Source organism: Cladophialophora bantiana, assembly GCF_000835475.1.
Source record: "Cladophialophora bantiana CBS 173.52 unplaced genomic scaffold supercont1.15, whole genome shotgun sequence".
NCBI lineage: Eukaryota > Fungi > Ascomycota > Eurotiomycetes > Chaetothyriales > Herpotrichiellaceae > Cladophialophora > Cladophialophora bantiana.
This window is the reverse complement of record NW_015971589.1, coordinates 853423-869282: the sequence shown is the minus strand read 5'-3', so window position 1 is coordinate 869282 and position 15860 is coordinate 853423. Positions and strand designations below refer to the sequence as shown.

The 15860-nt window shown below is 50.8% G+C and overlaps 4 protein-coding genes across 4 annotated transcripts; 2 read left to right on the top strand and 2 right to left on the bottom strand.

Moving 5' to 3' along the window:
* Nucleotides 1–6428: 6428 nt before the first annotated feature.
* On the bottom strand, nucleotides 6429–8483 carry Z519_09478 (uncharacterized protein; the record flags this gene model as incomplete). The annotated part of the gene is made up of 1 exon (XM_016767200.1): nucleotides 6429–8483. One exon carries the CDS (start codon nucleotides 8481–8483, stop codon nucleotides 6429–6431), a length of 2055 nt encoding a protein of 684 aa, XP_016616716.1.
* Nucleotides 8484–8956: 473 nt separating this feature from the next.
* On the bottom strand, nucleotides 8957–11362 carry Z519_09477 (uncharacterized protein; the record flags this gene model as incomplete). Its single annotated transcript, XM_016767199.1, has 1 exon — nucleotides 8957–11362. One exon carries the CDS (start codon nucleotides 11360–11362, stop codon nucleotides 8957–8959), a length of 2406 nt encoding a protein of 801 aa, XP_016616715.1.
* An 838-nt stretch (nucleotides 11363–12200) lies between these two features.
* Nucleotides 12201–12896, top strand: Z519_09476 (uncharacterized protein; the record flags this gene model as incomplete). The annotated part of the gene is made up of 2 exons (XM_016767198.1): nucleotides 12201–12488; nucleotides 12555–12896. 2 exons carry the CDS (start codon nucleotides 12201–12203, stop codon nucleotides 12894–12896), a joined length of 630 nt encoding a protein of 209 aa, XP_016616714.1.
* A 316-nt stretch (nucleotides 12897–13212) lies between these two features.
* On the top strand, nucleotides 13213–15854 carry Z519_09475 (uncharacterized protein; the record flags this gene model as incomplete). The annotated part of the gene is made up of 2 exons (XM_016767197.1): nucleotides 13213–13417; nucleotides 13522–15854. The coding sequence occupies 2 exons, from the start codon at nucleotides 13213–13215 to the stop codon at nucleotides 15852–15854; spliced, it is 2538 nt and encodes an 845-aa protein (XP_016616713.1).
* Between the last annotated feature and the right edge of the window lie 6 nt (nucleotides 15855–15860).

Below are 15860 nucleotides of genomic sequence, written 5' to 3'. Positions count from 1 at the left end.
GAGAGGGGCAATTATGGATTTGCCCTTCCATGATTCTTCGGACACAGTTTGTAACAGATAGTGTGATGCTGCACTGCATGGGATAGCATGGCATCTTCCATTATCACAGAACGTCCGAGAAATATTGGGGAGTGTCTGTGGCGTGATGGATGGTTTAGCTGTCAGTTTCCTTGTTGGGTTTTGGGGGCTTCCTCTGCGGCGATATCCGGTTCGGGGTCCGACTTTGGTGATAGTGGTGGCGGCGATAGTGGAAGGCGCCTCAACTCTCCACGGTGGAAGATGAGAGGCTTCTACGGACTGAGTACTCCGTACTTGGCCATAATATGTCGTGGTTCTGCAGGGTACAGTACATACAATTACTCGAGTGCAAGGAATGCAAACCGTGGGCAAACAGAACTGAATAGCGAGATAGCTGGACCTGTTGAAAAGACTGAGCTGAAAAGACACGAGGCGTCGTTCAAAAGGCTGAGACATACGAACACCGTCCTTGTGATACATACGCAGTCCATATACCTTCGTTTAAGTACCTACAAAGTAGATACATAGCACAAGATGAGGTAGGCAAAAACACCTTCCTTGTGCTCCGCGAAAGAAAGCGAATCTGCATCGCCGGATCCCTGACCATCAGCCCTTCCTTTCCCCCCCGAGTTGTCGTCGTACGGATAAAACTTCTTGTTACCGGCGGCGAGGTACCTGCTTTACAGCGAGGTACATCGCAGCCGGCTCACCGTCGAGCCTCGGCATGGATACGGCTGTCAATCGGTACGGGGATAGGGCCGTGGGCGCGGTGGGCCTTTCCATGGCATCGGTCCCGATCTCGCATAACTGGAAAAATCTTTTCACCTACGATAGCTCCATGATGTTCTTGGACGGAGGACCTGATGACTCTGAGTACCTTACGGGGTACCTGCACTTGCTTGCGCAAGAATATGCAAGCCAGAAGTTCCTGAGTTTCAAAGTGTGCGACTCATATGTGTATTAATATGTGTGTAGGGCATGAGGTGCATCAAGAGGCCCTTAATGTACGAACGTGTACGCAGTCAGGCAATCCACGACGAGGATGGAGACTCAGGCATGGAGGGCTACCTGGGTTGGGTGAAATGGTGATTTTGCGGGGTTGGGGAGCGCTTCATCTTGAACTTCCATCCAGTACGCGCCTACTACGGACACTTACTCCGCAGAGTACGGGTACCGGCGAAGCCACAAAGATGGCTAAGATACCAGCACCACGAGGTTTTGAGTAGTTAGTTGGAATCCACTCGGAGTCTACCATCCAGGCCCCCATCAATGCCCTACTCATGTGTACAAGTGGCTCGCCGGGGAGCCGGAACTTGGTAGTTTGGGTGTTTCGTAGTGGGTAAGCTGAAGTACTCGGACGTAGGTACATAGGTAGGTGGATGGACAGGCAGACAGGCAGGTGGGCCCAGCCTTATGCAGAGACAATGGAGGCCCAGGGCAAAGAGGAAACAAAAGAAAGTAAAGTGAGCAAAAGAGAGAGAAAAAAAAGGGGGGGATGAAAGCCGCCAATGCAAGTGCGAATGCGAAACGCGAAGGTCTAATAGTTACAAGGTACCGAGTACTAACAAGTAGTTAGTCGACCTAGAAAACAAGCCCTCTCGCAAGCCGCAAGCGGCGACCCGAGACACAGCGGATCTACTTCGTAGAAAGTTGCTTTTTCTCGTGTGCATGTGTGTACGTACGTACATACTAATGTATGTAACTCCTGGGTAGGGGCACATGGAAGGCCTAAGATAGTGAGCCTTAGCTAATCCCTTAATACAAGTACTCACACCGAACTCCGTGCATACTTCGTTGTACTTGGTAGTAAAGCTTCCCTGACAAGTCGGGTAGGTGGTTAGTGGGTTGTGTGGATCGGTTAGTTAAGTAGGTAAGATTGGCAGCCAGAAGAAATTCCATCCCCGATATCTCCACTAAAAATTTCTTTTTTGCCTTTCCTTTGGCCCTTTTTTTTCGGTTTGTTTGTTTCTTTCTTCTTCCCACACCGCTGCGTTTATGTATGCAAAACGGTCCATGTGTCGAGCAGGAGGAGACAGAAAGAAAGAGAGGGAAGAAAAGGAGGAAAAAAGACGGGATAGTCTAATTCTAGGAAACATTTCTCGCTCCTCATGCTTGTGCTCCGTACAGACTCGTAACTACCGGGGCACGCGTGCCAGACAGGAAGAGAGAATCTACCTAGTGGAATTCGGGTTAATAGAAGGATAGGTAGAATCGACACCGCTCAACGCTGAAATGGAAAAAGCCCTTACAACCCATGGACGGTTGGATGGACGGATTCTGAGTGCTGTCTTGTTGCTGAGCTCAAGAAAATTCTCGGTGAGGTCCAGAGAGGTCCTTACATGGAGTCGGCATTCGATGCTGGACGAACACGATAAACATCTGACAAGTGAACCGGATAGCTCTTCATTGTTGATGCTCGAGGGCATCCGAGGGATGTGATGTATCCGACCAAAGCCGGTGTGTAGTCCTGGTGTTTATGAAGATGGACACGCACCTTTCCCCGTTCATATGCAGTGAGGCCTTCATCTCCACTGGACGGCGGTCGTGTCTCGCCATTTCCGTCTTCATTGGTAAACACATACCCATGCGCGATAGCGTTTGCATTCCAGTCCCAGTCCCATGGCTAGACAGGTGGAAAGCGATGCCTTGTCACGATCATGCCTCAACGACATGGACCCTCCTGCGACGCCAGCACCAGCACGCTTATTCGCCTCTCCGACTTCATCGGCATGCTGAAGGAAGCGAGATCATCTATCCAAGACATTAAGTCGTTGGGCCGCAGATCGATCACGAAATGAAGTACAGAGTACACAGGTCTGCAACGCCGTTCTCTCCAGTTCGTCCAAGTAGATCCCCGCGGCATCGCTCCGAATGTGTCTTCAAAGCTCCAGGACCTTTTCAGGGGACGACAGAGTGCGGTGAATGGAATTGAAACGGACAAAACTCGAATGTGAAAGCACACAGAGCACACCTTCACGCACGTCGCCCGAACAAGCAGCTCCCAGCTCCGAACCACTGCGCTCCGTGTATTGTGGGCGATGAATTTCCTGAATCATCTCCACTTCGGAACACAATCAAGGACATAGACCGGAGACAATGACTCGGTCAAGATGGAGCAGCTCAAAGACTTGAGAGATGAATCGCGGAGTCAACGTTCTGTCCGTGCGAAGACCGACTCGTTCAATGCCGTGCCGACTCAAGCAATACATCTGGCGGGACGGATCTGTCACAGCAAATCCATATGAACTTGGCGAAGCATCTTACACGCCGCCCCGAGTTGGACTGTTGACCGGACGTTTCGACACCGAACATGCCTGCTTGCAATGATACTTTTTGCATTGGCACAGCGTGACCTCCACAACCCGTGCGAGCTGCGAGCAGCGATCACTCTGATTCTTTTCCCTCCCCGAACAGACGACTGGTACAGCTTGACACAACAGCCCACCCACTCCGTACTTCGCTCGAAGTTCGATAAATTGTCGGAAGCGTCCTTCGATTCTGTGACATCTCGAGATTTTGGGGAGGCAATGTGCGTTTGTAAGCTGATGCCGATGCCCCTGACAAAGTGGTGCGACGCCGATTAGGCCTATCTACAGTAGATTCGATCCACGGAAAGCCCTTCCCGCGACACTGCTCAACGTACAAGTAGTTAGATGGGATGCCTTTAAATCTACTGGTACTTGGTAAGTATCTCCATTAGTTAGCTGTGTGGCCCGCTGCATGGCTGGTGGGTGTCTGCTAGTTAGAGCTAGCGCGGTGAACAAGCAGGATGAGCAAGTCCAGAGCGGCAGATGGCCGCCGATACCAGTAGAAGATCCAGGCTCGCCAGATCCAGGTATGGTGCCTGCAGATCTGACGAAGCACATCATCAGATCACCTGTTGGACCCACGATAAAATACCATTGCTGCCCTTGGAAAAAGGCAAAAACCAAAATATTCTCGCATAACACCACAGCGCCAGCAGAAGCGACAACAAATTTCGCGCCCCTGAGTCGCGAGTCACGAGACACGAGATGCGACTCCTATTTTGGTTTTTGTGCATGGTTTCGTTGTCCTCAACGAGACCTTGGGCAGATTTCGCGAGCTCACCTCTGTTCTTGCTTCTGCTCCTTCGTCTCTCCGTACTTGCTCCGCCGGTCTTGCGAAGGACTGAGAAAACATTAGATGCTCCGTGAAGACACGGCCTTCTTCTCGTCGCTCGGGTTGCTCGGACATATTGAGGAGCCATGCATGATGGGTTGCGATGAAATGCAATGTGTGTCACTCCACCGCCAAGACAAAGACACCTTCAGACGCGGTGTCTTTCCAGCCCATCTCTGCTCCCTGACTCCCCCGGTTGCGTGCGCGATCGATCGCCTCTACCGAAAGGACGTTCGTTCCTTCAGGACGCAACTGTTTTGGCAACCCAGTATCGTGTGTGAACAAGACAGGAAGCGCACGGCTGCATTCATACCTGGGTACTGTGCCAATGTGCGCTTGTCGATGAATGTCTTGATTGATTCCCCCAAGCGAAGAGGAGAAAACTTGAAAGATTCGAGGGAAACCAAGTGGTCAGTCAGTCAGTTAGGTTTGTTAGAGCGTTGACTTAGACGGGTCTTGAATGTGCTTGAGCAACCTCGTTGTTGTAGGAATGGCATAGAACAGGAGGACTGTGTCGCTCTCCTACACGACGGGGAGGAAGAACAACGTAGCCAAGGGCTGAGTACCAAGTATGATTACAAGTATACGAGATGTGTATGCAATATGAGTCTCTACGAGATGTGAAGGAATGGCCCTTTTTTCTGGGCATTCTGGGAACATTCTCCGCGACATTCCAATCCCTTCTTTTCTTTCCTCCTGTATTTTGCACATCGCAAGGTTGCCGGAGCTGCACAATTTGGACGGCTCTGCGGGTTGAGGTAGTTGGTCCACCTGAACGGCTTCAACATTTGATTACAGGTCTCCCACGCACACCGTCAGTCTCCGAGAGAGCAGACAGGCAAGGTGCGGGAAAGGGAACATCGAGGCCTCCGATGAACTCCAGAGAATCTCCGGATGAGAGTTGTGGTTACGCGTCTCCCGCCCGAGACGCGTGGCGGAGAGCAATAATGAGAAGCATCGCGAAGCAACTGACAGGCGCAAGCTCGTGGTTCGGCCCTCACGCACAGCAGCCTTTGGAATTCGCAGACGTCACGGAGAAGATACGGAGAAGATGCTCGAGTGTTCTCGGACAGCTGTCGACGGTGGACTTCGATGTCTCTGCTCCGCGACTACTCCGCAAAATCACCAATGATACCAAGGTGTAGCAGATCAAGGGAGTGGTACGGTCTCCTCGGTGGTTCCGGAGGTAGGCAATCCAAGATGATTGATGCAAAGTGTCGGAGTTGACACGGAGTATCGTTTCTTGCGTCGGGGATAGCTGCGGAAGCACCAGCCCTTACCTCAAGGATTAATCAATGCTGAGCAGCCCGGTATCCGGAAGAAACATCCGAAAGACAACACAGCAAATCTCGTGTTGCTACCGTCTTCAACGTGAGTTTCAAAGCCAAGCTTTGTGCTGAGTTTGAAGTCATGGCGGATGTTTCCCCGAGATGGAAATCCTCTGCCATTTTGAAGTCCGGTATCGTTTGAACGCAGGAGAGATCTGGTGAGAGGATTGCGCTCGGAGCATCGCAGCGTGACAAAACGCAAAATGACCCCAATACTATGTAGCTGCTGTTGCCAAGCATCTGGGAGATATGATTTGCGTGGTGTGAGATCGAGAGACTTCGGCAAGGTGACAGGAGATTTTTTACCTGCAGCTCGAATCTTCGATACCGCGTGGAAGAACGATTTGGCGTCTGTTCCCGTGTCCACTGCCAATGTCAGCAGGTGTGACGAGGTCGCGATATCGGCTTTTGATGTCGGCCAAAGGCCAGTTCCAGAAGGGCCACCACGAAGCCACAAACTCGAAGCCACTCGAAGCTAGCTCCTAACAAAGTATAGTTGCTGAATTGAAGTCTCGACCACGCCTACGAGTAGATTGTTTTAGACCCTTGACGTGAAGAACATCAGCTGTTTTTTGGTAGCAATAAACACATAGCGTGATTGTGTACTGCAAGGCCTGAAATGTCCCTCGAGAATCCCTTTGTGATTGCCAAATATGCTATCCGATTGTCTCGTCGCTCCTTGTCGCCATCAATGTCCTTTGGTTCTTTCGGAATTGGCTATGAAAATACAGAGCCCTTCATCAAGATCCGTCGGGAGTGAATGCTGGAAATTGAAGAAAGACCTCCGGGATGCTTTGTGTCGAGGACATCGACAAGCTTGGACTCTGGCCACCGGACCGTCCCGCCTTCAGTCACCTCGAGTCAATTCTTCTGGAGCGGGAAGCTGCTCCGAACAAATCTCTGTGTTCATTTCATTTCCTTGGCACCTTCCATTGGGCAGCTTCATTCAAAGCCTTCCCAATCTTCTTTTTCCTTCTGACGGAGCGCCTTCGTCTTTGCTCGTAGACTTCCTTCAAGAGCGCCGCGCTTACGGTTGGTTTCTCTTCTCTCGTAACCACTCTGCGTCCCAATCCTTGCCTTTCGTTTCATTCGTTTGGTTTTTTCGTCATCGTCTGCATGAATAGCTCGACGGGACTCCACGCCATGTAATTTGAGGGCCTTTCTTGCTGATTTTGAGACGCTCGGAAGAGCATGGAGTAACCAGGGTTGGATCATCTCCGATGTCGCGGATGAACCTATTTCCTTGCTTTGTGTGCCATCAGAGCTTTTAGTGGTATTTGCCGAGGTTCTATGCGTTTTCTCACTCGCCGCAATCACGTTTGCGATCCCTTTGACGTATGCGATATCCTCTTTGGTGTAGAAGCTGACACAGACACCCCCTTGTCTCCCGCCTCTTCCTGTCCTCCCTGCTCGATGAACGTATCCGGCAACAGTGGTCGGGATATCATAGTTCACAACCACGTTCACTCCGCGGAAGTCGACACCACGAGACAGAACGTCCGTAGTAATCAAGACCCATACTTTTCCTTGTCGGAAATTCTGCATGATGGACGACCGCGCGTGCTGGGAGAGAGAAGAATGAAGCACTGCCAATCGCGATGAACCACCAGCCTGGGCAGGAATGTCATATTGAAGTTCGCTGTACAATGCTTGGGCCCGAGCTATCGTCTGGGTGAATACCAGAAAGGGTGGTCGAGGCGGCGGCGTGTTCTCATCTTGGCGTTTCGCCGTCGATGTTGGCCGTGATGGATGAAGTAACTGCCGCATACCTAGAAGCTTCCCTGACTCTGTTGCGGTGTAGACTAGTCGATGCGAAATGGTTGGTAAGCTCGTATCTTTCAAGCCAATAATCGTTCGGATTAGTGGCGGGCGTTGGCCTCGAGGGACTTCGAGTTGCTTTTGGCGGTCTGAAATGGTCTGCACCGCAAGCTCCTCGACATTTGATCCGAAGGTTGCTGACCACATGCTTACCCTCAGGGAAAGCGACGTGCATGCGGACCAAACGGCAAGCGTCTGAGATCGGAAGAGCGGATCAAGAAGGACATCTGCCTCGTCAAATATTAGACTTTCAACATTCGGCAGAGGGTGCGGAGGTGAGTCTTCATCCTCTTCCCAAGACGGACAAAGAAGATGTACCAGACTGAGTGGCGTCGAGACTAAGATGTCGGCCTTGACGATGACTGAGCTTTTGGACGACACCTTTTCATCTTCACTTCCATTAGCCTCTGCATCATCTCCAGACTCCTCCGCATTCGAATGAGTCGATCCATCAAAAAGTCTCATGCCTTTCTTTACTGCTGAGAGAGTCACACCCGTATTCGTTGTCAGCTTCCTCCCCTCATTGACAATTTGGGAGACCAATTCTTTAGTGGGAGCCAGAATAATAGCACGAACGTGTCTTTCGCCTACGGCCCCGAGGTGTCGACGAGCCCTTGAAACCTTCTCTATCAGTGGGATAAGGAAAGCGAGGGTCTTTCCACTCCCCGTTGGCGCGATGGTCAAAAGATTGGGCTCGGTTCTTTGTCCCTCTTTCGAAATCCTAAGTAGCAAGGGTAGAGTTGCGATCTGAACTTCCGTAGGCTCAAAATACGCCTGGTCCGATATATTTCGCGCCAGAGCGGCGTTCAATTCGTAATTTACACGCAGTTGTTCGAATGAAGTGAGTGGCTGAGGAAAGATCCGCGATTGTTCTTTTTGCGTCTTTCTTGATTCGGACGATTTGCTGGTGGCTCGAAACCGGTTTAAATCCACAATCTTGATTTTGTGCTTCTTATGAAGCCGACGGATTTCTGACTCGGATAGCTGGCTAGAATTGGTTGATTGGTTATCATCGCCTTCGGGCGCGTCCGAGTCTCTTTTCCGCTTCCGATTAACACTGGGCTCTGAAACACCCTGAACAGGGGCTTGTCCTGATGCACTGGGGATATTTTGTGGCGCCGTTCTCGAAATTTTTGATTTTAGGCCGGTCGACCGGGAGAGCAGTTTGAGAGCATCCATAGCATTGGCCGAACCTGATGAGGCAGCCGATCGTTTCTGCGGTATGCAGTATAAGGTGTTGCAGGACGCCGAGCAACGTCTTTTGTGGTGGCTGCTAAAGGTTGTTACACTGATCGAAAAGCTTTCCCCAACAACGACCTACGAATTTGAATTTGATGCCAAGATCGCGGATTATTAATTTTTCCGATCCCGACTAATAGCCGCTAGGGATCTTTGTTATATTGCCGGAAATGCGCAACAACTTGCTCTACCTATCGATGCGGTTCTATTGTTTCCACTTGGTGTACCTGGAAATTTCTAGTTATGCTGACTGGGACGTGCAAGTGCACTAGTTGGGATAGTAATCCAAGAGGCTTCAGCATCGAGCTCGTGCTAAGTTCTTCCTGAATGTGTCCGTTGCATTTGACGAGTTGGTAGTGTCGATGAGAGGGAGGTAACAGGACTCATGCTGACCTTTGAGAAGCCATCGGACGTCAGAAACCCGACCTGCCCCAAGGCGGAAGGATCGCTTCGACAGGCTCATCTGCTCGCTTATACTCGCTTTTGAAATGATACCGTCCTGAGCCCACCCAGTGATCATTCTGTTTCAATCCCTGGGATCGTCGACCGCGCTCATCTGGCAAAATGATACATGCGTAAGAATTTGGGGGTATCGCGATGTCGATGCTTAAAGTGTCATTGTCTAATGCCCACCGACATTCTACGCGTCCATAAACAGACTCGTATATGACTTCCGCGCGAGAGACCATTCTATTGACACATGGCTCAATCAACACAGTTTTCCAGCCCGGTTCGGCAGCTTTGATCCCTCCAACGCACTCGTGCAGCCAACTTGTGACAGCGCCAAGCGCGTGATGGTTGAAACTTGTCATACTGGCTTCATTGACATGTCCATCAGGCTTTCGACTATTCCAACGCTCCCAAATCGTTGTGGCACCCATGCGTACCGGGTAAAGGAAAGACGGGAGCGATGGCGATAGAAGCATCTGGTATGCAAGGGTGTCCTGATGGGTCTTAGTGAGGCTGGGGAGTAAAAAGGCAGAGCCGACGAAGCCAGTCGAGATGCTGAAGTCGTCAAAACGGAGGGCGCGGGAGATGCGTAAAGCTGATACATGCTCTCTTGAGGAAACACCAGACGTCTCAGAGAATGGCAAGAGGTCGAAGACAATGGCGAGCGCATGAGCCGTGGGTGTATCAGGGGTTAAAAGGCCCGCAGGCGTCACATATTTCATTCGAAACGCCGTCAGTAACTGGAGGTAAACGGCATTGAAGTGAGCAAAGTCCTCTGGCTTGTGGAGTTCTTTGGCGATTACGGCCATTCGCCGTGTTGACTCAATCAGGAAACAATCTGCGACAAAAGTGCCATCTGTCCGACTTCTTCCCGAATTATTTGGCGGTGCCGAGGGGTCTAGCCAGTCACCGAACTGCCATTGATAGGGATCCCAGAGACCATCATGACCGCGTCGGACACCCTTTTCGAGATACTGTGTCATGCTGTCATATTGGCGTGATAGGATGTTGATGTCTCTTGTAGTCATGTAGAGCTGAAACGGTATCATGACTGCGGCGTCCCCCCAAACGCCATTCGGCATGTGGTGCCACCCGTCATCTCCAGGACCAGCTCCCATTAAGCAATTTGGTACGTAGAGCGGTACCATGCCTTTCTCCCAATCCTTATGTTCGTCCATTTGATCGGCATATAAGTCTTGCAGCCAGTCCCCCAGTATTCCGCCTGTATCGTATAGAAAGGTAGCCGTAGGTGCAAAGAGGTTCAAGTCACCTGTCCATCCCAGTCTCTCATCTCTGGAAGGACATTCAGTCGGTATGCTGAGAAAGTTGCCTCTCATACTCCACACTGTGTTCTTATGAAGCTGATTTACCTCATCGTTAGAGCAGGAGAACCAACCTGTCCTTCGCATGTCGGAATGCATTACTTCTGCAACGAGGCTGTCTTTGGTTAGAGGCATCTCCGAGTCCTCGTCAGACCATCCCGTCACTTCGACGTAGCGAAAACCATGGAAAGTGAAGCTGGGGTGCCAGTCCGACAGAATTGTTCCGGCGCATACCACAGTATCTTTCGCCTCTGCTGTTCGCAACGGTCGTGTCTCCAGCTCGCCATCTTCCATTACTTCCGCGTGACGGAAAGTAACTTCGTGCCCCGCTGGTTTGAGGAGGTGCTTAACGCACACCCGACCTGCAATATTTTGTCCGAAATCTATGATGGTCTTCCCAGATGCAGATTTCGAGATTGATCTCGGTTGAAGGCGTTCCGTAACTCGCACTGGCGGTCCATTTGGTGAGGTCATGGGTGCGACAGCTGTACTTGAGACTCTGGTTTCAAACCATACGTTTTGAGACAACTGCGCGTTTTCCCCGTTAATCTTTATTGCTCGTTGCTGATCATAGACCTCTCCGTTGTAGATCTCGCTCCTCAGAATGGCCGAGGTTGTGGCTGACCAGGACGAATCTGTGCAGACTACGATTGGCTCGTCAGTTCCATCGAACTGCACTTCTAATTGTGCGAGGACACCAAGCTCGATGCCATAGACAAACCTCCGGCAAACCCAGGACAAAGCAGATGCGAACCACCCAGGTCCCACATCGACCAGAAGAGTGTTCTCTGCGCCAGGTTCCAGCAGGCGTCCAATATCATGCACTTGATAGTGCAGACGCTTCTTGTAGCTTTGCCAGCCAGGGGCCATACATTCGTCTCCGACTGGCTTATTGTTGAGACTAGCACGATAAACTCCGTGGCTGGTGGCGTATAGTCGAGCCATCCTGATCTTCCTATCAGGGGGTAAGAAGAACCGTTTTCGAAAGGTCAATGGACGAGCCGATCCATCATCATTGGGCAAGATTGGATCCTTCAGTGTAATCATGCTGGCTAACCAGTCATGGCTGCTGAGTAAAGCTGCTTCAACTATGCTCCACTCTGACCAATTCGAAACGTCCTTTGCCTCATACGAGGTTATTCCTTCACCTTGTCGACAAGTACCATAACAGCGAACTCGGACCTTTCTTTGCTCTCTCGATTTCAGGGAACTGCACCGGGCAGGCCATGGGACGAGAACCGAGTGTACACTGTCGACATGGTATAGCTCGCCCTCGCCGCTGTCGACATGACGAATCTCAAGTTCATAGGCTGTCTGAACCCAGTCGAAGACATGATCGTTAGTGATAGAAAAGCGCCAGGAGATTCTGGGCCTGGAAAATTGGACACCGAAGCCGCTATGATGCTGCTCAAAAGTGGGAGCCGCAATCTTGACCGAGGAGACCGGGGATTTGTCTGCTAAGGAATGACATATACGTTTCCCGGTCATCCTGCATCTAGACGCTGAAAGAACCAAGGTTTTTGTTCAGTGACGCAGAGACCGTGTCCTCGCAACAGTCCTGCGGTTTGAAGAGGTAGTTCAGCCTAGTCATAGACCGGTCAGTTCGGCGAGAAGGAATGGACTGGATTATGGACATCATGTCTGACAAGGCGCCGCATATCATCTCCGGAAACTTGGGGCTGGCTCGTCGAAATACGATGGAAGGAATTGGCGCGGCATGTTTGACGCATTTGCACATCCCCGCCGTCGACACGCAATGCCAACATTCAGTCAGCTCTCTCCCTACTCTTGTCTTACAGTGACACCATTGAATATCTGACAGTCGACATTATAGACTTGCAGAAGCCTCTCATTGTCCATCTGAAGCCGCGCGACTCGCTCCAAGATGGTCATCGGCCTTCTCATCCTCACCTCTATTCCTACCGTGACGGGTGTCGCTCAAGCCATCCATGGGCAGAAGAAGCACAAGGAGCGCGAGAAAGATGCAAAACGCATGCAAAAATTCTACATCGATGTCTATTGTGAAGCCCAGAGCTCTCGGACACGTGAAATCCACGAGAAAAGGCTTGTTTTGAGAGATGACCGCGTGTGGATAGGCCCGCATGAAGCTCTGAATCCGTGCAAGGAAGGATATGTCGCCGAAGCGTTCTATATTGAATACCCAGACAACGAAGTAAGCGACCCGAGGCGATTTCGGACCCTTTTTCAGGCGGATTTCGGACTGACAGCGTCTCTTCAGAGAGTTCCTGTTCCCATCGGCCTTGTTAGCCAAGTTCGGGATGATCCTCCGTTGTTGAACTGGATATATGTGGACAAAGACACGATGGAGTTAAAATATGGTAACAAATCAGCAAGCATAGAGCATCATGTTGGGCCATGGGATTGGACAGAAGATGAGGAGGGTATAACTTTTGATGACAGCGAGGCTTTTACAGCTGTTGAAGACCCCTCAACGCGGCAATGGCAAATATATTATGACATGGATAACGACGGACTCGGTCGATTTGTGCCGAAAGGGAGACGGAAGTTCCAGGTCAGTCTGGAAAGGAGTTTGATACCAGGAGCAGAGGGCGGGAAATAGTTCCGCCGTGCCGTTTATGTACAATAACTTTATTCAACATCTGTATAAGTGAATAGACTCGTTTCCTTCAACCTCTTATCATCTTTAGCTCATTTTCCAGACCATTCAACCCCTTCTGAAAGCTTGAATCCTCACATGTTAAATAATCTAATGAATCAAGGGTGAGACAGACCTGTCCCAAAAACAACGCCACAGTTGATTTTACTTCCGGCACGCTGCTTCGCCAAACCACCTTTACATTTTAAGCACCACTCTTCATCTATGATGGTCCTTGGTCCGCCGTCCAGTGTTTCCGCTCTCGGTTCTCCATGCCACGATGTCACGCAAAGACGCATCCAACGGCGACGCTTCCTGGGAGATAATCGGGAAAAAGGGGCGATGGGAGGTCCTTCCTATCAAGCCTTACAGCGATGGAGACCAACGACAGTGGCCTCCCAAACCCTACCGGCCTAGTTCTGAAGAGCGATACCTCGTCACTTTGGCAAAAGAATGGTCAGTGGAGACAGGGATCCGACGACCAGGTAAGTTATATCATCGAAGATAATCTCCAGCGGTTCGGATCTAGTGTGCTCGCCACAAATCATGAACAAAACGACTACTAGATCTGTACTGACTCTGGACGTAGATGTAGAATACTATCTCGACAAGCTCCCCAACGGCTTTGCCTTGTTTGAAATCGACCAGCTCGGGAACACGGTAGGGGTCTACAAGCGACTCTTTGGCCACCCATCTGGCAAGTACTACGACTCTATTCTTCGATTTCAACCGCATTTCCTTTGGTTGATGTCGGGTAAGCAGGGCATTTGTGAGTGCATACTCTGTGGTCGCTACAAAGTGGGACCGATCAAACGTCGAATGGCGCATTCTCTGGGGACCCAGCTCTTAGTTGCGAGGGAGAGGGGAACACCAGTTAGCCCTCTTGAAACTGCTCCTTCATCGAGGTCAACCTCCGTTGCCAGTCGCGCCCCTGGCCCCATTTCAACGCGGCCACAGAGACAAATTAAAGCTGCCGGAGCTCCCTATGCACAAGACGAAGAGGGCACTGAGGATGTGTTCAAAGATCAGTTAAAGAGACTGGAGGCGAATAAGGGAGGGAAACAAGGAATCGAAGACGACATCAGAGAACCAAACTCTATGGACTGGAGAGCCGAGCACTCCTATCCGACTCAATACGTTCACGATTGGGGTGGTGTGAACCTCATCCAGCGGAATTTGACCTTGATTGAACACCAACACGCCTTTGTGCCTCGAATCGGAGAACTTGTGTTGTTCTGTCCAATCTTCCCCCACGATCACTACCTCATGCTCGAGGAGAGGACACAGGAATACAAATTCTACTCCTTTGAGCAGAAATGCTTTCATGGTTCACCTGTGTGGAGAGGCGGGGTTGTTGCGGCTGTGCCCTCTGCTCCAGCAAGTGACGGGCCTGTCGATTTTCCTGACATTCAAGATCTCCCCTCTAAGCAGACCAATCTTAACGTTGGGGGCTTCCGCGTGGAAACATTTCCAGATCCTAACAACGAGGAGGACAAAACAATGTCCAAACAATACCGCTACCTCCCTTTGCGAAATATCCGACCCTTGACTCACTGGCAGATGTTACTCCGTGGGATTCCAAGGACGAAATGGCACCCATCAATTGAAAACGCCCTAACTTGTATGACCAGTATCTCGCTTCTAGAGAAATGGTATTTTAAGGGAGATTGGCCCGACGCAACCATCCGGTGCAAGGGGTTCTATATTGGTGCTGAGCTAATCACGGTTGGCGACGCCGTCAGAATTGCCCCGCGAGAAAAAGGGAAAGGATGTACCGATGTCCTGATTGTGGAGTCAATCAGACTACATCTGTCGGAGATCAAGCCGGAGCATGTCTCTCCAGACTCGCCATTGCTGTCGACAAAGTCTTATATAACGCTCGTTGGCAAAGGTTACACGGTCGATAAGAGCCGTCATTACAAACTGCAAGCTACGGATGGGGACTCACAACTGGGTGATCCTGATGCCGTGCCTCAGGAAGAGGTGAAGATACTCTTCCGACCCGTTGGTTCAGCAATCTACGGTCCCTGGTACCCCTTACACCGGCCTGGTAATCGATATGAGATATCACACGATCAAATCCTCGGAAGACTGTACGAAGCTGCAGCTGTGCAGATATGGACAGGTTTGTTGCAACGAAATTCTATCAATGGCAGCAAACGTGACATCAAACCCACGCTTGACTACGACCTGAAGGGCATCGAAGAAGGTCGCATCTACGCTACGCAAGCAGATGAGAGACTAGACGAAGCGAGTGAGGGCTCAGTACTCTGGTACTGGGCGGATACCCGCGCCGAGGCATTAGATCTACAAACAATCAATGGGCTCGAAGTCGGAAAATACGACAAGGTCCGGGACAAGGACACATTGGAGCTTTGGAGGACGTATCTGAAAATCCTTAACGGACAGCAATTCTCACTTGACACAATTGCCTCGAAATACACATCCAATTTCCCCGATGCCGATATCGGTGGATCTAGACGAGGAAGGCCAACTGGTTCAAAAGTCATCAATGGTAAATTGTACAAACCTGGGGATCCTGGATATAATGATGTCGTTGTTGGAGCTGTCTCCGGACCACCGTCAACTCCGAGCAAGCGGAAAGACAGCCAGTTAGCCGGGGCGGCGCTTGTGTCCACAGAAGAGGAAGATGAAGTCGGCGATGACGACAACCGCGGAGAGATCTTTGATAATGAGCAGTATGATGCGGTAGCAGGCTCAGTAAAGAATGAGACGATTGGAGAGGGAAGGCTTTTGCCAAATCAGAAGAAGCCGAGGACAAAGGCGGAGATCATGGCCGGCGCGGTTGAGCAAGTGGAGATGTCAGAGGACGATGATTGGTACAACGACAATCCACTGGTTCGGGGAGGAACAGAAGAGACAGAGGGCGGCGATTACGATCCTCGAGCTGAGACAGATTAGCAGAAG